This window comes from Triturus cristatus, chromosome 2_1, assembly GCF_964204655.1.
Source record: "Triturus cristatus chromosome 2_1, aTriCri1.1, whole genome shotgun sequence".
In the NCBI taxonomy this organism is placed as follows: Eukaryota; Metazoa; Chordata; class Amphibia; order Caudata; family Salamandridae; genus Triturus; species Triturus cristatus.
Genome location: NC_140581.1, coordinates 6,484,561 through 6,506,540, shown reverse-complemented (window position 1 = coordinate 6,506,540; position 21,980 = coordinate 6,484,561). Strand labels below are relative to the sequence as shown.

Below are 21,980 nucleotides of genomic sequence, written 5' to 3'. Positions count from 1 at the left end.
GGATACAGATATGAACTTGGGATGAAGCTGCAGCCCCAGGACGCGGCTGCAGCATCCGACAGGATACAGAGATGGACCCGGGATGAAGCGGCAGCCCAGGACCACTGCTGCAGCATCTGACAGGATACAGATATAGACCCGGGATGAATCTGCAGCCCCGGAACACTGCTGCAGCATCCAACAGGATACAGATATGGTCCCGGGATGAAGCTGCAGCCCCAGGACGCTGCTGCAGCATCCGACAGGATACAGAGATGGACCTGGGATGAAGCTGCAGCCCAAGGTACCACCAGCTTGACACAACCTTGAGAAGATGTTGACAACCTTCCCATCCCAATTCCTCAATTATCACTAAGGTATTACAGATATGACATCAGTGGATTAATAATTAGGATGAGCGTTAAACCTCACCCCAGCCAGAGGTCACCACTCACCCTAGTTTCCTGAGTTTACACGTTGGGCTCTTCAGTTCCTCTGCGAGCTGCTGTGCCCCAGAATCCCCCAGGCGGTTCTTGCTCAGACTATCAAAGGAGAAAAAAGACAACATCTTAGAAGCCGAGCTACATCTGGTTTTTACTGTACAGTCACAATGTGCAGACAGAAACCACAGACAGAAAGCACTGAGCAGGGCAGTTCATGCACTCAGGAAAGGTCCCACAGAGAGATCAGCTATCCCATACATACTGAACGCACAGAGATGAGCTCTTAAACCCACTCATAAAACAACAATAGGATGAACTGCTTCACACAGGAAAACTACAGAGCGAATGAGCTGTTTCACACCGAAAAACTACAGAGAGGATGAGAGGATGAGCTGTTTCACACAGGAAAACTACAGAGAGGATGAGAGGGCGAGCTGTTTCAAACCGGAAAACTACAGAGAGGATGAGAGGATGAGCTGTTTCACACAGGAAAACTACAGAGAGGATGAGAGGATGAGCTGTTTCACACAGGAAAACTACAGAGAGGATGAGAGGGCGAGCTGTTTCACACCGGAAAACTACAGAGAGGATGAGAGGATGAGCTGTTTCACACAGGAAAACTACAGAGAGGATGAGAGGATGAGCTGTTTCACACCGGAAAACTACAGAGAGGATGAGAGGGCGAGCTGTTTCACACAGGAAAACTACAGAGAGGATGAGAGGGCGAGCTGTTTCACACTGGAAAACTACAGAGAGAATGAACTCTTTCACGCAGAAAAAATACAATGATGTTGAGCTATTTCATGGACAGAAACTTACAGAGAGGATGAGCTGTTTCATGGACAGGAAACATACAGAGTGCAGGAAATTCATATTTTGCCATGTTTATTTTAATAGTCTATGCTGGACCTTGCCCTCTCGGCAGGGTCACCCCCAAACCTTTTCCCTTTACCCTCCATGTTTGATGGATTTGTTTTTGTTGGCTTAGGACTCTGTGCACTTTACCACTGCTCACCAGTGCTAAAGTGTGTGTGCCCGCTCCCAAAAACATGGTTAAATTGGTTTATACCCAACTGACACATTTAGTTTACTTATAGGTCTCTTGTAGACAGGTATACCACATACACAGGTCCTATAAATAACATGTTACCAATAGGCCTGCAACACTTATTGTGCCATCCACTTAAGTAGCCCTCCAAACATGTCCTGGGCCTACCATTGCAGTCTGAATGCACTGTCCCAGTGCCATGTCCGACTGGCATTAAAACCCGCTTTCCAAGCCATAACCTTTCCTTATATTACATATAAATCAACCCTAAGGTAGGCCCTAGGTCACCCATAGGGCAGGGTGCTACATAATTAAAAGGCAGGACATGTACATTTAAGTTTTACATGTCCTGGTAGTGAAAAACTCCTAACTTCATTTATCACTACTGTGATGCCTGCCCTTCCCATTGGATAACATTGGTGATTCCTTATTACATTTACTATCTGTAATTGTTAATTGAGAGGAAGTGGATGTGTCATATTTGGTACCCATGAAATTGTAGTGATAAACCCTCTTTGATGGTGAAGTTGAACTTACATTTGCATTTTGAAAATGTCACTTGTAGAAAATTATACCAAAGGAGATGATGGACGGAGCATTTGAGCAAATCAAACACTCACCCCCAGTCAACTGATCTGGGTTTAATCCATCATCATTCTTTAGCTCACTCCGCCACCCCAGTTCAGACATGGCCATATGCAAATCAGTCTGACCCTGTGCCACATGGGAACAGTCCAGCCCGAACTGCCAAGCCATGTCTTCCCTGGACCGGAAACAAACATCCTGGGACCGGTTTCGGGTTCATAACCCTCATCAGCCAGACTATCTTGAATCTAGTGGCAAAGTGAGCAAGGGACCCACGTCAGGGCATAAGCTGCCAACTTAAGGCGAACAAAGCGATACCAAAGGGGATGATGGATTAAACCCAGATCAGTTGACTGGGGGTGAGTGTTTGATTTGGTCAAACGCTCCGTCCATCATCCCCTTTGGTATCGACTTGTAGAAAGTTGGCATTTTTCTGTCCTTAGCTCCGTGTGCCTACAGCCTGTCTCTGGTCACATGACTAGGTGTAGTTGACAGTTCGACTTTGTAAATTCCTCCCAGACAGTCACAAAATAAATGGATTAGGTGTGCCTCAATGGGCCATCCGTTGGCAGGAGGGGGGGTGGAAAGCACCACAGCCCCACTTACACCTGAATAGCCTATGCTCTGCCTTCACACAGCCAGCTTGGAGCCATGCAGGGTATTCAGAAAATTCCATGCACCACAAATAACCTTTCCAGAAGCTTCTCTCACCTTCCAGAAAAAGAGCACCAGGGTGTAAAAATAGGCCCTTCAGACCCATGGCTAAAGGTGTCCAGATAGTCAATTTCCAAAACTGAGGACTTTGAAAAAAGTGGCCAAAAGGTGCTCTATGAACCAGGAGGAGACTAGGACCATCCTGCTTGCCTATCCACCCTAGGTGCATCTCTGATACAATTGACTTTGTGGCTTTTCCCGCAACATTTTCCCCCACAGCAGCAAGTCGGTTTCCGCAGTCCTTTCGCCAAAGGTATTTCTGACATTGTGGAACTTACTTTGGCTACAGCCTTCTGACTCGTCCTGCTGGAATTTCTCGACATCCATTTCAGCGGCTAATTCCGAATGTAAAAACCCTCCCTGCGGCTTCAACCCAAGGCTATCCGACGAGAAAGCTGTCTCCTCGCACACCTCCCGCAGTCTTGCCCTGCTGAACTTTGCGACTTTGGCCTGGCCTCACGCAACCAGATGGTTCACAATTCATAACTCCAGTTCTACTAATTGGATTTTTGTCATTTTGATGTCAATTAATGTATCCAAATTCCCTTATTTTTCTTTATTGCTTTAGGGTTTTTCCTGTGTTGTGTAATAGATATATTTCTGTTTGTGTGCTGCATAAATACTGTGCACATTGTCCAGTATCCGGTAGCTCCTTGTGAATATGCCTCTGTATCTGCCATGGTATAGCCAACCTTCCTTCCCTCCCCTAACCATTTCTCATCATATTAACAACTTAACCAAAGCAGAGTCACCAAACTTACTTTTAGAATCTTTATATTCTCAGGGCCTTATTTATGAAGGACTGTGTCACGTTTGTGCCGCCGTTGCGCCCCTTTTAGTGATGCAGTGGCGGCGTAAATAATGTGCCATGTTGCACCCTATTCATGAAGTGACACATCTAGGCAGATGTATCACTTCGTAAACCCCTGCGCTACATTATTCCTGTGTCAGGTATAATGTATGTAAGGTGGGCGTTTCTATAAGATTTCACTGCACCACTTCTAGGAATCCAATGTGTCAAAACTGTACACCTGCCTCATGGCAGGCGTAACAGTGACGCAGGCGCTTTCACATGGGGCTTGGTCCATGTGAAATGAACATTGCTGGAGTTGCGTCACGCTTCCGACACAACTCCAGCAATGCGCCACTTTTGCGATGACAGATACTTCAGTAATACTGACGTATCTGTCATTCCTTGCGACACAATGCGTCATACGGTAAATATGATGCATCATTCCTGTTGCAAGGAGGGCGCACTGAGAAGAGTTGCATTGCCGCGTTCACGTAGCGATCAACACTTCTCATAAATGAGGCCTCAATTCTTACCCTACAGTAAGTCCGGATCAGTTGTGCCTTGGTCAGCACATTGCGCCCCAGCACAGGGACAGGACAGGAGCACATTGCATAATGTCAAATATGGCAGATTCCTGCCCCTTACCTATCACGCAGCGCAGCAAGGTGACTGGCTGGACTGCGCTGCACTGCGTGATTGCTTGATAAACATGCCCCCCAGTCTAATTAGTTCAGTGGAGATGAGGCCCTGGGCTCCAACCACTCTTTGGCTTTTAGTGCCCAATCAGTGGAGCTGATTGGGATTTGCATAATTTCTGGCCTGTTTCAAGCACGCCCCTTATGCATGTGAGCTACCTAATGCTTGCTCAGGGTTAGGTGAAACACCTTTGCAACTTCCTTCCTAAGTTGCCCAACAACACCCGGGGCCTTCTGTTGCCTGCCAGGCCTGAGACACCATGTTGAGTTCTAGCAGCCAGGCCAACGCTGGGGTCTAGTTCCTATGACAGAGGAGAAGGCCTCCTCTCTGAACCTCAGACTGCCACCAAGCCACCCTTTCCTTGCTGGTGCGTATCTACCCCAACTTACCCCACGCGGCCAGGTCTTAAAACTGAAATGTTTCTAATGAGCCTTTTTCAAATGCCATGAAGGCCTCTTACGGCTTCATGTCCATCAGGGGCATGGATGCCGGTTTGTCTTTGGAAATGTCGGTCATGTAAGGGGTTGATGGTCCAGAGGCTTGGAGCAGCTGAGAGGTGCTTGGACCTTCTGCTTCTGTACTCAAGTCCTGATTCTGATGCAGTCTGACCTGCTGGGGTCAGAAGGTCAGAGCTGTCTGCGCATGTATATGTAAGTTGGAAGACCTCAGAGATGATGCAGCTCCAGCAGGGAGCATGTGTATGCATCCGCGGTTTGAGGCCGGCCTTGTGAAAGCCCCCCATGACCCTCCTCCTTTGTGGTCCAAGCCCCTCTCCACCTGTCTGTTCAACTCAGGCCCACCATCTAGCGCCCCTCATACAGAGCCGCTTCTCCATATGTGCTATGAACTTCATCACCTCATCAATGCCTCATCAGGACCCATGAGGTATCAGCGGTGAGCCCCTCTTTCACACCGGGCTGAGGGGCACTTGATTCCTGCCACCGAAGGGGTGGAAATGATTTGCCCCCACCAGCCTCCTGACTCGGTTCCAACGACAGTGTGGTGCATGCCTACCGCCCCATGTCATCTCACCCTACAACGACTCCAATATCTGGACCCGGTTCCAAGACTGTATGCGGGCGATCAGCCTATGGATGAAGAAACGCTGCCTCAGGCTGAACTCAGGAAAGACCAAGGTCATTTTGTTTGGAAACTTTCCCCTGATTGGGCCCCATCCTGGTGGCCGGAGGAGTTAGGAACTGTTGGACAGGCCTCACAGACGGCTCGCGCCCTCCCCGCTCGACAAGGCCCGGACCCCGGGCCACCTGGCATAATCCCGCGACAAGCACCTGTACCCCGTCCCCCGACGGACCCTCTGCCCTCGGACCCCTACGCATCACGGGGTCCAGCCCCACCGGCTTTCCCGGCCGGGTCAAGCCGCCATCTTGGACCCTGTACCACGCGGCCGCCTGGCCTCCCCTCGACCCTGACCCCGGGCCTGGCCGGCCCCGACATCCCGGCACCACAATCCCCCCAGGAGGTGAGCGGACCCCTTGACAGGTCAATGGGAGGCCGAAGTGTCAAGGGCTCTCCCCCGCCAGGTGCCGATCGCGCCCAGCTCCCCCGGGCACTGGCTCCACCCCCTGCTGGGTGTCTGGACACCTTCATCCCGGACTCTCCGACCTCCAAGTGCGAGGGTCCGGACATCAAAGGGCACCAGCCCTATAACTGGGGCAGCTCCGGAGCAGGAAGGCAGTTGTATCCTGGAGTCGAGAGACACCGAGTGAACTCAACCCTGACGGTCTACTGGCGTCGCCGTAGCCCGCTCTTGTGAACCATCGTCCTGCCTGCTGGCGCTGCCGCGGCCTTCTGCAACAATCATCTTCCTGGGACCTGCTGGCGCTGCCGCGGCCCGTTGTACCGACCATCCTCCCCGGGACCTGCTGGCGCTGCCGCGGCCTTCTGCAACAATCATCTTCCTGGGACCTGCTGGCGCTGCCGCGGCCCGTTGTATCGACCATCCGCACCGGGACCTGCTGGCGCTGCCGCGGCCCATACCACCTACTCACCAAAGCTCGAGGATCGTGAGCTTATCACCACCGCATCCGAGTTACCTGATTGGTAAATAGACTGTCCCGCTACCCCCTTCCCTACCTTGCGAGACTCTGATCGAGGGGACCCCTGAGTCCAGACCTCCTTGTACCCTTTTCACCGTACCTTAAATAAGTGCTTATAAAGATCACTGAACCTTATCCGTGAGTGGTATTTGTCTGTGGGGGGGGAAGTTACTTGTCTGTACGATCGCTGGAGACGGCTCTCCCCGGAGACCTCTCCTCCTGACCCCGGCCGGCCCTCCCGGTCCGTCTACCCTTTCTAACATTGGTGGCCAGCGGCGCGATCCGAATCAACGCGTAATCGTACAGAGAGTAGCTCACCCCACGACAAAGCACGATGTCGACCAAAGATAGCAGCTCCACCGAGAAGTTCCAAATGGAGAAACTAGAAGAATACAACCACCGCGAACTGAGACAATTTTGCATAGAACTTGGCATTGCTACCACTGGCCTGAGTACCAAGGATGATCTAAAGCGCGCCCTTGAGTCGTGGACAGAAACGGGGGTCACAAGACCCTCCGACCAAAGCAGCGTCACACCAGACCAAAACAGCGTTACACCAGAAAGAAACGCCACGACTCCCGAAGAGCGGGGAACGGGCCTCTCACCGGAGGAGATACGAGAAAGAGACAGAGTCAGACTGCACGAATTAGAGATGGCACGACTCAAGATGGATGGGGAGCTCAAGTTAGCCGAACAGAAACTCAACCTCGAGCATATGCGGATTCGAGAGGAACGGGAAGAAAAACAGAGACAGAGAGAGCTGGAAGAGAAAAAGATAACGCTCGAACACGAGCGCCAATTGGCAGAAATAGAACTGCGCAAACAGCATAAGGACTTGGGGGTGCCTGAAAGACCACACACCCCGGGACCAACTGAGAAAAAAGTTCACATTCCCAAGGATGTGGTCCGCGAGTATGTCCGAGAAGACGACATACAACAGTGGTTTAAGGCCTATGAGATCGCAATGACCTCCCACCGGATCGACCGGAGTGACTGGGGAGCCGGACTTTGGGGGAGATTTGTCAACGAGGGTCGCGATGCCCTGCTGCAGCTCCCCGATCACCAGATGTCGTCCTACGACCACATGAAGGCTGCCCTCCTCACCCGCTACGGCCTCACACCCGAGATGTACCGCCAGAGGTTCAGGGATTGCACCCGGATCCCAGGTACAACTTGGGTGGAATACGTGAACTATTTCAGCCGGGCCTTCGAGGGTTGGATCAAGGGAAGTCAGGTCACCACATACGAACAACTCTTCAACCTCATGGTGTGGGAACACCTGTCAAACAACTGTTTTGTCGAGCTCAGGCAGCACCTACTCGACAGTAAGCTGACTGACCCCCGGCAGCTCGCCGCCGAAGCTGACCGATGGGAAAGCACCCGAGTGGGCCGAAAAGGGCCACACGACCAGAACAGAAGCAACCAAGGCCAGCACCGTCCTCGGGGAGGAGGAGGAGGCCAGGGGCGTGGGAGAGACGCCTTACCGGCAACCACCGTGGCCAGCACCCCGCCGCCGGCCGGCCGGGGCAACCCCCCGTTGCGGCCTGGGTACCGGGCCAACGTCACGTGCCACCGGTGCCAGCGAATAGGCCACTACGCCAACGATCCGAACTGCCCGCTGAACCAAACGCCCAAGCCCCGCCAGGTAGCTGCCGCTGCCCTGGGGGAGGAGCAGTCGTCGGAAGGACCCGAGGAGTATGAGCCGGACCAGCAAGGGTGGGAACCGGCCGCCATGGTCCTGGCATGCTTAGGGGGAAGAGACATGGTTCCGCGGGCTCCCCTACCCGCCAACACCAGAAAATACGGTCAGTGGGTGACCATTAATGGACAGAGAGCTGAGGCCTTGCGCGACACCGGCGCCAGCGTGACGGCCGTCCGCTGTCATCTGGTGAAGCCCGAGCAGATCCTGCCGAACATTCTCTGCCCCGTCCGCTCGGCAGATAACTCTGAGAGCATGTGTAGGATGGCCTGCGTCCCGTTTGAATGGGGGGGGGGTCTCCGGCCTACTGAAAGTGACGGTCCGGGACGATGCCCCCGTGGACTGCCTCCTGGGGAATGACCTTGAGAGTTCCCCGTGGGCCACCGTCGAGAGAAGAGAACACTTGGGGATGCTGGGCCTCCCGGACTGGGCCTGCATAACCACCCGATCCATGGCCGGCCGTGCCGCCCCCCGATCAGAAGAAACCGAATGGCCGGCACCTCCGCCCCCAGTTGCCCCCGTAGAGGACAACGGCGGCTCCGACCTCCCAGACCAGACCACCGAAGAAAACGCGCAACCCCAGGACCTTCCGGATCTGGCTCAGTGGCGGCAAGAAGGGGGGCCCACCCAGGAACAGTTCCGCCAGGAGCAAAAGACCTGTCCCTCCCTCGAGGGACTCCGCCAACAAGCCAGCACCCAAGCCGCCGGGGACACCACCGGGACCCACTGGGTCTACTGGGATAACGACCTGCTCTACAGCGAGCAAAGAATCGCCGAGCTGGGGGCCAGTCGAGTTCTGGTGGTCCCGCTCCACTTCCGAGACTTTCTGCTCAACCTAGCCCACGATGTCCCCCTGGCTGGGCACCTGGGCCAAGATAAAACGTACAGTCGACTGGTGACCCACTTTTTTTGGCCAAAAATGAGGAATGACGTCCTGAACCACTGCCGATCGTGCCCCACATGCCAAGCCAGCGGGAAGAGTGGCCGGAAGCTTAAGGCCCCCCTACAACCCTTCCCGGTGGTCACCACCCCGTTCGAGAGGGTGGGGATAGACATTGTGGGACCGCTGGACCCCCGCACGGCACAAGGACACAGGTTCATCTTGGTACTAGTGGACCATGCCACCCGCTATCCCGAGGCGGTACCCCTACGGACCGTGACCGCTCCAGTGGTTGGCCGGGCCCTGATGGGGATCTTCTCCCGGGTAGGCTTCCCCCGAGAAGTCGTCAGCGACCGAGGTACGAACTTCATATCGAAATACATGAAGTCCCTCTGGCAACAATGCGGGGTCACCTACAGATTCACGACCCCCTATCACCCCCAGGGGAACGGACTAGTGGAGCGGTTCAACCGCACTCTCAAAGGGATGATTGGGGGATTGGAAGAGCCTCTCCGTCGCCAGTGGGATGTACTGCTCCCGTGCCTCCTCTTCGCCTACCGGGAAGTACCCCAGAAGTCCCTCGGCTTTAGCCCCTTTGAACTCCTGTACGGACACCCTGTGCGAGGGCCCCTCAGCCTAGTGAAGGAGGGCTGGGAATTGGCCCCCCTAACGACCCCTCCAGACGTCTTCAAATACATCCTGGCCTTACGAAACCAAACCCGGCGCTTCCAGGAGATGGCCAAGGCGAACCTCGAGGCCAGCCAGGAGGACATGAAGAGGTGGTATGACCACAATGCCTCCTCCGTGGAATTCGAGCCGGGGCAGCAGGTATGGGTGATGTCCCCCACCGAACCGTGTGCCCTGCAAGATAAGTGGACGGGGCCCTTCAAAGTGGTCGAGCGCAAAAGCCCCGTCACTTACCTCATCGACATGGGGCCCTCCCGGAACCCCCTTCGGGTCCTCCACACCAACCGGCTCAAACCGCACTTTGTGCGCTCCGAACTCAGCCTCTTGATGGCTACGGACAGTGGCACAGAAGAAGACTCCGAGCCCCTCCCGGATCTCCTGAAGACTCAGGAGAAGGACGGCTCCGTGGACGGGGTCCGGCTCTCCGACGCCCTCACTACGGAGCAACGACAGGACTGCCGGAACCTCCTGCTGCAGTTCGCGGCCCTGTTCTCCCTCACCCCCGGGGTCACCCCCTGGTGTTTGCACGACGTAGACACCGGGGACAGTCCCCCTGTCCGGCACCGGGCCTACCGCGTGCCAGATCGGGTACGGGCCTGCATACAGGAGGAGGTGGCCAAGATGCTCACGATCGGGGTCATCGAGCCCTCGGACAGTCCCTGGGCCAGTCCGGTCGTACTGGTTCCCAAAGCCGCTGCCCCTGGCACCGCACCTGAACTGAGATTCTGCGTCGACTACCGGGGCTTGAACGCTGTCACCCGGACCGACGCTCATCCCATCCCCCGAGCAGACGAGCTGATCGACCGGCTGGGGGCCGCCCGCTATCTTAGTATCTTCGACCTAACGGCGGGCTACTGGCAAATCGGCCTCACACCCAGGGCTCAGGAACGGTCAGCCTTCTCCACCCCCGATGGCCACTATCACTTTAAGGTCATGCCCTTTGGCATGAAGAATGCCCCCGCCACGTTCCAACGCCTTGTGAACCAGGTCTTGGCGGGACTTGAAGAATTTAGCGCTGCCTACCTGGACGATATCGCTGTGTACAGCCACCACTGGGCCGACCACCTCCGTCACCTACAAGAGGTCCTACAAGCCCTCCAGCGGGCCGGCCTCACCATTAAGGCCGGCAAGTGCCAGATTGGCCAAGGATCTGTGACCTACCTTGGGCACCAAGTGGGGAGCGGGCTGGTGGCCCCACTACAACTTAAGATTGCTGCCATCCAGTCCTGGCAGCCCCCCGTCACCCAGACCGAGGTCCGAGCCTTCTTGGGGCTCACCGGCTACTACCGGCGGTTTGTGAAGGACTACGGCAGCATCGTGGGGCCCCTCACGGGTCTCACATCTAAGAACCAGCCAAAGCGGATCAATTGGACTCCTGACTGTCAAACGGCCTTCGAGGAGCTGAAGGCCGCCCTGTGCACCGCCCCGGTGCTCCAGGCCCCCGATTACAGTCGAGAGTTTGTGGTGCAGACCGACGCCTCCGACCACGGCATCGGAGCCGTCCTCTCTCAGTTGAACTCCGAAGGTCATGACCAGCCGGTGGCCTTCATCAGTCGACGTCTCCTGGCCCGAGAGCAGCGTTGGAGCACCATCGAGAGGGAAGCATTTGCAGTAGTGTGGGCCCTAAAAAAACTCCGGCCCTATCTCTTCGGTACCCACTTCAGGGTACAGACCGACCATCGACCCCTGCAATGGCTGATGCAGATGCGGGGGGAGAACCCAAAACTCTTGCGCTGGTCCATTTCCCTGCAGGGAATGGACTTCACCGTGGAGCACCGACCGGGCCAAGACCACGCCAACGCGGATGGCCTGTCCCGCTTTTTCCGCCTCGACGAAGAGAGTCCCCAAGGAGATGGGTGACTCTCCCCGCCTTCAGCTGGGGGGGACGCATGTTGGACAGGCCTCACAGACGGCTCGCGCCCTCCCCGCTCGACAAGGCCCGGACCCCGGGCCACCTGGCATAATCCCGCGACAAGCACCTGTACCCCGTCCCCCGACGGACCCTCTGCCCTCGGACCCCTACGCATCACGGGGTCCAGCCCCACCGGCTTTCCCGGCCGGGTCAAGCCGCCATCTTGGACCCTGTACCACGCGGCCGCCTGGCCTCCCCTCGACCCTGACCCCGGGCCTGGCCGGCCCCGACATCCCGGCACCACAATCCCCCCAGGAGGTGAGCGGACCCCTTGACAGGTCAATGGGAGGCCGAAGTGTCAAGGGCTCTCCCCCGCCAGGTGCCGATCGCGCCCAGCTCCCCCGGGCACTGGCTCCACCCCCTGCTGGGTGTCTGGACACCTTCATCCCGGACTCTCCGACCTCCAAGTGCGAGGGTCCGGACATCAAAGGGCACCAGCCCTATAACTGGGGCAGCTCCGGAGCAGGAAGGCAGTTGTATCCTGGAGTCGAGAGACACCGAGTGAACTCAACCCTGACGGTCTACTGGCGTCGCCGTAGCCCGCTCTTGTGAACCATCGTCCTGCCTGCTGGCGCTGCCGCGGCCTTCTGCAACAATCATCTTCCTGGGACCTGCTGGCGCTGCCGCGGCCCGTTGTACCGACCATCCTCCCCGGGACCTGCTGGCGCTGCCGCGGCCTTCTGCAACAATCATCTTCCTGGGACCTGCTGGCGCTGCCGCGGCCCGTTGTATCGACCATCCGCACCGGGACCTGCTGGCGCTGCCGCGGCCCATACCACCTACTCACCAAAGCTCGAGGATCGTGAGCTTATCACCACCGCATCCGAGTTACCTGATTGGTAAATAGACTGTCCCGCTACCCCCTTCCCTACCTTGCGAGACTCTGATCGAGGGGACCCCTGAGTCCAGACCTCCTTGTACCCTTTTCACCGTACCTTAAATAAGTGCTTATAAAGATCACTGAACCTTATCCGTGAGTGGTATTTGTCTGTGGGGGGGGAAGTTACTTGTCTGTACGATCGCTGGAGACGGCTCTCCCCGGAGACCTCTCCTCCTGACCCCGGCCGGCCCTCCCGGTCCGTCTACCCTTTCTAACAGGAACTCCCCCCATTCCCGTAACTAAGGCAAAGAACTCATTGACAACAAACTGAGTTTTGGAAGCCAGGTAACGCTGCTGCCTCCTCGGTTTCCTTCACCCTGAGGGTGATTACAAACATTCTTCCCCGTAGGTCTGGCCAAGATAGATTATTGTAATGGATTATTTGCAATTATGCAGGAGCAATACTTAAAAAGACGTAAAATCCTGCAAATCGCAGCAGCCAGGCTGCTCTTGGCTCTGCCTGAATTTCGATCCGTTTCCCTAGAAATCTACAAGCTCCCCTTGCTGCCAGTTAGAAGCCGCATTAAATTCAAGGCGCTTTGTGCAGCCCTCAAGGCCCTACAGGACCCAGGTCCTGAGTTTCTTAGACACGTCTTTGACTGGTAGACCCCTGCGCTCATCTGGAGCTAAGAAGATCCTGGTTCCCACATTTCGTAGGACGAACTGGGGCGGTAGGAGCTTTGTCACAGGAACTGCCAAGTTTTGGAACGGCCTTCCTGCACGTCTCAGGGCCCCACCCTCCCTGACTGGAGAAGGTGACCGGCTATACAGACTTCGCTAGCGCTAGCAGCGCTTTCTGGATGCTTTCTTGGTTTTTAAAAACCCCGTTTTGTATTTTATTTCATTTGTGTATTTTATACCTTGTTTTTACTGACACTGACCTTCCTGGCCTCATCCTTGCACCTTAGAACCCCCCTGGGGACCATCTACACCGCCTTTGGCGGGTCCGGGATCACGGGGAAGCGGGGGCCACGATTTTGAGCGCCATCTTGCTTTGGGCTGGTGCACTCTCGCGTAATCTCGCGAGATCTCGCACTGTGGAGCCTATTTGAGCCTTCTCTCGGTCGCGCAGCGGTGACGCGCAGCGGTGCGCCTTCATCACGCCTGAGTCAAGCCAGAGTCTGCCCGTCTGCGCCCGTCCGCGCTAAGGAGGCGCTGGGGCGGCAGACTCCTATATCTTTCCTATGGCTGCTCTGCCTTTCAGGTATGGTAGAGCTGATCTATTGGCCGTTCGTGACCTTTGCCCCGTTTGTCCACTCCCGCCTGTAGCACCACTAAGGGGCCCTTATCGGTGTACCTGTTGCTGTTGGCACCTGCCGCCCCCATCTTGCATTCGCTCCAGCCACAGTCCATCTCGGCAGATCAGCGCGTTGGAGGGGAATGTTGCCAGCATATATAGCCTAAATGTCAGATCTCTGGTTAAACATCAGGCGGAGATCTTTGACATGGTCACTAAGGACTCCCCTGATGTGCTTTTTATGACTGAGACATGGCTACAAGACGATGACACAGCGATCTTAAACCTTGCCTTCCCCCCTGATTACACCGTGGTAACTCTCAATCGCGGCTCGAGAGGTGGTGGGATTGCAATGGCTGTGAAACGGCGCTTTCCTTGTGAATGGAAAGAATTAAAACTTCCAGGCTGTGAATGTGCTCGTTTCAGAATCTCTCTGTCTCATTGCTTTAGCTTCTCAGGTCTTTTAATATATCGGCCTCCGGGCTGCGATGCGGCATTTAGGGCTGCTCTCCCGGACGTCATTAGTATAGAAGCGCTCGGCTGTGCTAATTTTAATGTGGTCGGTGATCTTAATTTGCATTTTGACTGCCCTTCTCAATCTTCCATTAGGAGCTGTTTAGCTGATTTGGAAGCTTTGCAGCTTACACAGAGAGTGATGTCTCCTTCCCATTCTGGTGGTCACATATTGGACCCGTTCTTTACCACCTTAGAGGAGATTACCTTATGCCACCCTGTCCAGCTGGCCTGGACAGATCATTTGCTGGTGAAAGCTGCTCTCCCTGTGGCAGATTCTCTGTTCGTGGCACTGAATAAAACATCTCTGTCCCGCCAGTGGTGTAAATTAAAGCTCGATGATTTTTACCTTTTATTAGGTAAATCACCCCTACCCCTCCTCTCTGACGTGGACGGTGGGTATGATGCTTTCTGCACTTGGATTGCCTCAGCCTTAGACTCTCTTATTCCCTGTGTACGTTCCAAGTGCCGGACCAAGGCTCATAGCCCGTGGTACGATGAGACACTGGTGTCTCTCAAGAGAGAGTGTAGGCAAGCGGAAAGGCGATGGAGGAAAGCCTATGATCCCGCGCTTAAGATCTGTTACCTCACTATATCCAAGGCATATCACAGAGCGGTGTGTCGTACACGTGCCACTTTCTATGCGCAGGAGTTTCGGAACAGCCCGAACCCCTCCAAATTAATTTTTAAGGTCCTAAAGGACCTCATAACTAAGAGGACCCCTGCGGCTGAAATATGCACAGACTCCCATTGCGAGCGCTTGGCCATGTTTTTTGTTCAGAAGGTGCAAGCTATTTACCACTCCTTCCCTGCTGCCGTGCACGGTTTGAATCCTGTTGTCTGTCCTGAGTTCAAGGATAGGATCCTGGACTGTCTGGCCCCCCTATCGGAGGAGGGATTTGATCTCTTGAGCCAAAAAATTAAATCTGGCTCCCCGGCAGACCCCCTTAAACCGGCCTTATTTAAAAACATGCGGGATACATGCCGTGCTCCCTTACTTTCCCTCATCAATATGTCTCTGGGTTCTGGGACCGTACCTTGCAAGTGGAAGCAAGCGGTAGTCACTCCCATCCTGAAAAAGCCTACCCTCGACCCCACTAAACCTGAGAACTACCGCCCCATCTCCTTGCTGCCGTGGGCTGCTAAAGTCATTGAAACCCATGTGAATGGGATCCTGGCGGACCATCTTGATAAAGCTAACATCTTGGACCCCACGCAAAATGGTTTCCGTAAAGCCCACAGCACGGAGACTGCCTTGCTTTATATGGCTGAACATCTGCGCTCCGTGCTGGACACCGGTCAAACAGCGGAACTCCTTTTGTTAGACCTGAGCGCCGCTTTTGATACGGTGTCCCATGACATCTTGATGCGGCGGTTAGAGGAAGCTGGGGTTAGGGGGTTGGCACTAGGCTGGTTCCGCTCCTTTCTTTCCAACAGATCTTTCCAGGTTTCGATACCACCCGGTAAGTCCACCTCTCACCCGCTCACGTCGGGGGTTCCTCAGGGTTCATCTCTGAGCCCCACTCTTTTTAATCTTTATGTGAGGCCGCTATCTGCGGTAGTCAAAAGCTGGGGCCTGACAATGGTTTCCTATGCGGATGACACGCAGCTGGCGGTCACACTAAGTGGGGACTCAGCTATGGATGCCCTCAACTTTTGTGAGGGGCTGCGTTCGGTGGCCAATTGGATGAATCAGAACTGTCTCCAATTGAACACTAAGAAGACAGAGGTGATGGTGTTTGGTAAGCTTCCTGGATGCTGGAATGATAGTTGGTGGCCCCCCGAGCTAGGTATGACCCCTTCTCCTGTAATGGAGTTAAAGAACCTTGGGGTCTGGCTGGACCCTTCCCTTAGTTTCACCTGCCATACGAAAAAGGTGGCTGCCTCTTGCTTCGGCATTATCAGGAGCATTAGGCCGGTGCTCAAATTCTTTGATGCCAGCACGAGACAGCTGGTGGTCCAGGCCTCGGTACTATCTAGGATAGACTATGCCAGTGCTCTGCTTGCAGGCACGAACAAGGCCGAACTCTTGCGGCTTCAACGAGTGCAGAACGCTGCTGCAAGAGCAATATTTGGGTTGCCCAAGCGTTGCTCAGTGTCCGGTGTATTGCACACTCTCCACTGGCTGCCTGTGGCGCGGCGCATTGAGTTTAAGGTGCTTTGCCTGGCCTTTAAAATTTTGAAAGGCTTGGCTCCTCCTATTCTCACGGATCTTCTTACTCCGTACACCCCTTCTCGCTCTTTGAGATCCTTGGGCCAGAACTTAGCTGTTGTTCCCCGTTTTCGGTTGAACAGGACGGGTGGCCGCTCCTTTCGAGTAGTAGCTGCCAAGCTCTGGAACGCTCTTCCCTACGACATCCGTGATGAGGAAGATTTAACTAGGTTCAGAGGTGTTATTAAAACGTTTCTTTTTAATAAAATTTAGCAACCTGTTGCATTCTGTGTTGTTGTGTCTACCTTTTCTGGCGCCAGGACGCCCCTTTGCTGGGGCAGCTGTGCGCGGTACAAAAAACAGTAACATAACATAACATAACATAACATAACATTTAGAAAGGAGCTTAAGACTTGGCTTTATAATAACTAAAGGGTCATTGCTAGTTGTGTTAGAGTGAGCTTAGCGCCAAGACTCCTTCGGGTATTCGAGCGCCCTATAAATCCCATTAACATAACATACCATGTCCCACATCTCACAGGGTTCCCGCCTTCAAACACTCTTTGTGCCTCAGCATCGACTTTAGGAGGCGAGGGACATTTCTCAAGGTGACCCTGGAGCCATGCAGGGAGGCGTAAGGTACCACGTGGGACCACGGACAAGACTTCTGTGGAGCCCTTAGATGTAAGGTGAACTCTAGGGACACCGTGTCTTCTTCTGAAAAGCCTCCTGAAGTGTCTAATGATACTCACTCCAGGCTCTCCAGGCTCTGAGAGGCTGCGATGAGGCCGACAAAGCTGCGGGTGGACTCCGCAGTGAAGGCGTTGCGGCTGAGGTCGAGCTGCGTCACGTATTCGCTTGTGGAGAAAGCTGAACATAGCTCCTCAGCGCCGGCATCAGTGAGGCTTGCATCAAAGAGACTGCAGAGAATGAATATCAGGGTGAGTGCTCAGTGCAGTCATTAAGAAGAGAGGCTTCAAATCCCCACGGAGCAAAAGGAGGCTGGGTGAGGCGGTGGAGGAGAAGGTGGCAGTGTGACAAGGAGGCGGGTGAGGCGGTCGAGGAGAAGGTGGCAGTGAGACAAGGAGGCGGGGGTGAGGTGGTCAGGGAGAGGGGGGTGGCAGTGTGACAAGGAGGGGGGTGAGGTGGTCAAGGAGAAGGTGGCAGTGTGACAAGGAGGGGGGTGAGGTGGTCGAGGAGAGGGGGGTGGCAGTGTGACAAGGAGGCGGGTGAGGCGGTCGAGGAGAAGATGGCAGTGTGACAAGGAGGTGGGGTGAGGTGGTCAGGGAGAGGGGGGTGGCAGTGTGACAAGGAGGCGGGTGAGGCGGTCGAGGAGAAGGTGGCAGTGTGACAACGAGGTGGGGTGAGGTGGTCAGGGAGAGGGGGGTGGCAGTGTGACAAGGAGGGGGGTGAGGTGGTCAAGGAGAAGGTGGCAGTGTGACAAGGAGGGGGGTGAGGTGGTCGAGGAGAAGGGGAGGGTGGCAGTGTGACAAGAAGGCAGGCCTGAAGTGGTCGAGGAGAAGGTGGCAGTGTGACAAGGAGGAGGGGTGAGGTGGTCGAGGAGAGGGTGGCAGTGTGCCAAGGAAGCGGGTGAGGTGGTCGGGGAGAGGCCGGAGGGTTGCAGTGTGACAAGGAGGTAGGGATGAGGTGGTCAGGGAGAGGGGGAGGGTGGCAGAGTGACAAGGAGGCGGACCTGAGGTGGTCGTGGAGAGGAAGAGAGGGTGGCAGTGAGACAAGGACACAGGGGTGAGGTGGTCAAGGAGAGGGGGTGGGTGGCAGTGTGACAAGGAGGCAGGGTGAGGTGGACGGGGAGAGGTGGGAGGGTTGCGGTGTGACAAGGAGGCGGGGTGAGGTGGTCAGTGAGAGGGGGTGGCAGTAACACAAGGAGGCAGGGCTGAGGTGATCGAGGAGAGGGAGGGTGGCAGTTGACAAGGAGGGGGCATAACTGGCAGTGTAACAAAGTAGAAGTGCAGGAGTTTTACTCAGATGGAAAATAGACAGGAATTAAAAGGTGTTGAGGAGGAGGGGACACTGTTAATGCACACTGTGATGATGTCCTCATAGCTCAGGCTTCCTTTCTCCCAGGATCCTTTTACCCCAGTCTCCACTCACCCAAGTCTTCTACTACCTCAGCCTCTTCTTACCTTGGCCTCCTCTTACCCAACCTCCTCTTACCTCACCCTCCTCTTACCTCTGCATTCTTTTACCTCAGCCTCCTCTTACCCAAGCCTTCTTGTTTCCCAGACTCTTCTTACCCGGGCCTCCTCTTACCTCAGCCTTTTCTTACCCCGGCCTCCAATCACCATAGTCTTCGACTATCTCAGAATTCTCTTATCTCAGTCTCTTCTTAACCAACCTCTGCATATGTCGGCCTCTTCAAATCCCAGCCTCTATTCACCCAAGTCTTCTCCTACCTCAAAATCCTCTTTCCTTGGCCTCTTCTTACCCAACTGCCTCTTACCTCTGCCTCTTCTTACCCCAGCCTCCATACACCCCAGTCTTCTACAACCTCAGAATCCTCTTTCCTTCGTCTTTTCTTACTCTGTCTACTCTTACCTCGGCCTCTTCATACCCTAGCCTCCACTCACCCTAGTCTTCTACTACCTCAGAATATTCTTTCCTCTGCCTTTTCTTACGCAAACTCCTTTTACTCCACCCTTCTAGTTTCGCAGCCTCTCCTTACCCTGGCCTCCCTTTATCTTAGCCTTCTCTTACCCAACCTCCTCTTTACACAACATCCTCTTACCTTCCTCTTACCTCTGCCTCCCCTCACCCCAGCCTTCTTGTTTCACAGACTCTTCTTACCCAGCCTCCTCTTATCTTATCCTTTTCTTACCCGGCCTCTACTCATCCTAGTCTTCTACTAACTCAGAATCCTCTTACCTCAATCTCTTCTTACCCAACCTCCTCTTACCACAATCCTCTAGTTTCCCAGCCTCTCCTTACCCTGTACTTCCTTTACCTCAGCCTCATCTTACCCCAACTCCTCTTACCTCACCCTCCTCTTACTTCAGCCTCCTTTTACCTCGGCCTCCCCTTACCCCAGCCTTCTTGTTTCACAGACTCTTCTCACCCCGGTCTCCTCTTGCCTCACCCTTTTCTTACTGCGGCCTCCACTGACTCCAGTCTTCTAATACCTCAGAAAACTCTTACCTCATTCTCTTCTTACTCAACCTAATCTTACCCCAATCCTCTAGTTTCAGAGACTCTCCTTACCCTTGCCTCCCTTTACCTCAGCCTCTTCTCACCCCACACTCTTCTTACCTCACCCTCCTCTTACCTCAGCCTCCTTTTACCTCAGGCTCCACTTACCCCAGTCTTCTTGTTTCCCAGAATCTCCGTATCCTGGCCTCATTTTATCTCATCCTTTTCCTACCCCGGCCTCTACAGGCCCAAGTCTTCTACTACCTCAGAATCCTTTTACCTTGGTCTCTGCTTACCCAGCCTTCACTTACCTTGGCCTCTTCATACCCGGGCCTCCACTGACTCCAGTCTTCTACTACCTTAGAATACCCTTACTTCATTCTCTTCTTACTCAACCTCATCTTCCCCCAACCCTCTAGTTTCCCAGCCTCTCCTTATCCCGTCCTACCTTTACTTCAGCCTTGTCTTACCCCAACCTCCTCTTACCTCACCCCCATTTACCTTAGGCTCTGCTTACCCCAGCCTTTTTGTTCCACTGACTCACCTTACCTCACCCTCCTCTTACCTCAGTCACCTTTTACCCCAGCCTTCTTCTTTCTCAGCCTCTCCTTGCCCCAGCCTCCTCTTACCTCAGCCTCCTCTTGCTTCAGCTTCCTCTTACTTCAGCTTCCTCTTACCGCAGCCTCCTCTTAACTCAGCTTCCTCTTACCTCAGCTTCCTCTTACCTCAGCCTCCTCTTACCTCAGCCTCCTCTTTCTTCAGCTTCCTCTTACCTCAGCTTCCTCTTACCTCAGCTTCCTCTTACCTTAGCCTCCTCTTACCTCAGCTTCTTACTTCAGCTTCCTCTTACCTCAGCTTCCTCTTACCTCAGCCTCCCCTTACCCAGCCTCCTCTTACTTCAGCTTCCTCTTACCTCAGCTTCCTCTTACCTCAGCTTCCTCTTACCTCAGTTTCCTCTTACTTCAGCTTCCTCTTACCGCAGCCTTCTTGCTTCCCAGCCTCTCCTTACTCTGGCCTCCTCTTGCCTGACCCTCTTCTTACCCCTGCCTCCTCTTACCTTGGCCTCCTCGTACCTCAGCTTCCTGTTACCTCAGCCTCCTCTTACTTCAGCCTCCTCTCTCCTCAGCCTCCTCTTACCCCAGCCTTCTTGTTTCCCAGCCTCTCCTTACTCTGGCCTCCTCTTGCCTGACCCTCCTCTTACCCCTGCCTCCTCTTACCCCTGCCTACTCTTACCTTGGCCTCCTCTTACCTTAGCCTCCTCTTACCCAAACCTTCTCGTTTTCCAGCCTCTCCTTGCCCCAGCCTCCTCTTAACTGAGGATCTTCTTTACTACATCTGCCTCTTTTTATCTCACCCCTTTTCTTATCCTGGGCTCCTCTTACCTCAGCCTCCTCTTACCTCATCCTCCTCTTACCACAGGCTTCTTGTTTCCCAGCCTCCTCTTATCCTAATCTCGAATCTGATTCCCACACCCCCTCCTAACTCAGTCTCCTCCTGTGCAGTCTACATGTAGTTCTTCCTTCTAACAGACTGAAATGTAATCACACGTTCCTTCTTTTGACCCGGCCTCGTCGCGCCCCACTCTCCTCTAGCTCCATCTTTTCACACCAGCCTCCATGTATCTCTGTCCCCCTTACCTCTGTCTTTCCCCCACACATCTCTTGCTACCGCCATGTATGCTACATCCTTTTATCAAAGCCATTTCCACATCCTCCTTTTTACACAGCCTTGTATTACACTAGTCCATCTTACACCAACCTCCTGTTCCTCAATACCCCCACCTCCTAATTTTACCTTCTTGTATGCTACTTACTTTCTACCCTAGCCTCCACCTACCCCAGCCTCCTCCTACCTAAGCTTCTTCTCACCCTGGCATCCACTTACTTCAGCCTCTTCTCACAATAGCCTTCTCTTACATCAGCCTCTGCTTATCCCAGCCTCCTCTTACCTCAGCATCTTCCTACCCCGGCCTCCTCTTACCTCAGCCTATTATTACACACTCATTACGACAGTGTCCTTTTTAATCAGTCTCATCTTACTTAGGCCTCCTCTAACTTCAGCCTTTCCAAACCCCATACTTCCTCTTACCTCAGCCTCTTCTTACACCAGCATCTTTTTACCTCAGCCTCTATTTACCCCAGCCTCCTCTTACCCCTGCCTATTATTACACTTGCCTCTTCTTACCTCAGCCTCTTCTTGCACCAGCCTCTTTTTACCTCAGCCTCTTTTTACACCAGCATCTTTTTACTCAGCCTCTCCTTGCCCCAGCCTCTTCTTACCCCAGCCTCCTCTGTCCCCAGCCTATTCTTACACCAGCCTCTTCTTACCTCACCCTCTTCTTACACCAGCCTCTTCTTACACCACCCTCCTCTTACCCCAGCCTCTTCTTACCTCAACCTCTTCTTACACCACCCTCTTCTTACACCAGCCTCTTCTTACCTCAGCTTCCTCTTAGCCCAGCCTATTCTTACACCAGCATCTTCTTACACCAGCCTCCTCTAACCCCAGCCTATTCCTTCACCAGCCTCTTCTTACCTCAGCCTCTTCTTACACCAGCCTCT

General features: G+C 54.3%; 1 protein-coding gene across 1 annotated transcript in view; it reads right to left on the bottom strand.

Moving 5' to 3' along the window:
* Nucleotides 1–21,980, bottom strand: part of LOC146863595 (NACHT, LRR and PYD domains-containing protein 3-like) — a 478,230-nt gene that overhangs the window by 83,719 nt on the left and 372,531 nt on the right. Inside the window, exons 9-10 of the mRNA XM_085627604.1 lie at nucleotides 17,028–17,195; nucleotides 435–521 (exon numbers count right to left, since the gene is read on the bottom strand). Of these exons, the coding sequence (XP_085483730.1) occupies nucleotides 435–521; nucleotides 17,028–17,195 (255 nt within the window). The remainder of the gene's footprint in view (nucleotides 1–434; nucleotides 522–17,027; nucleotides 17,196–21,980) is intronic.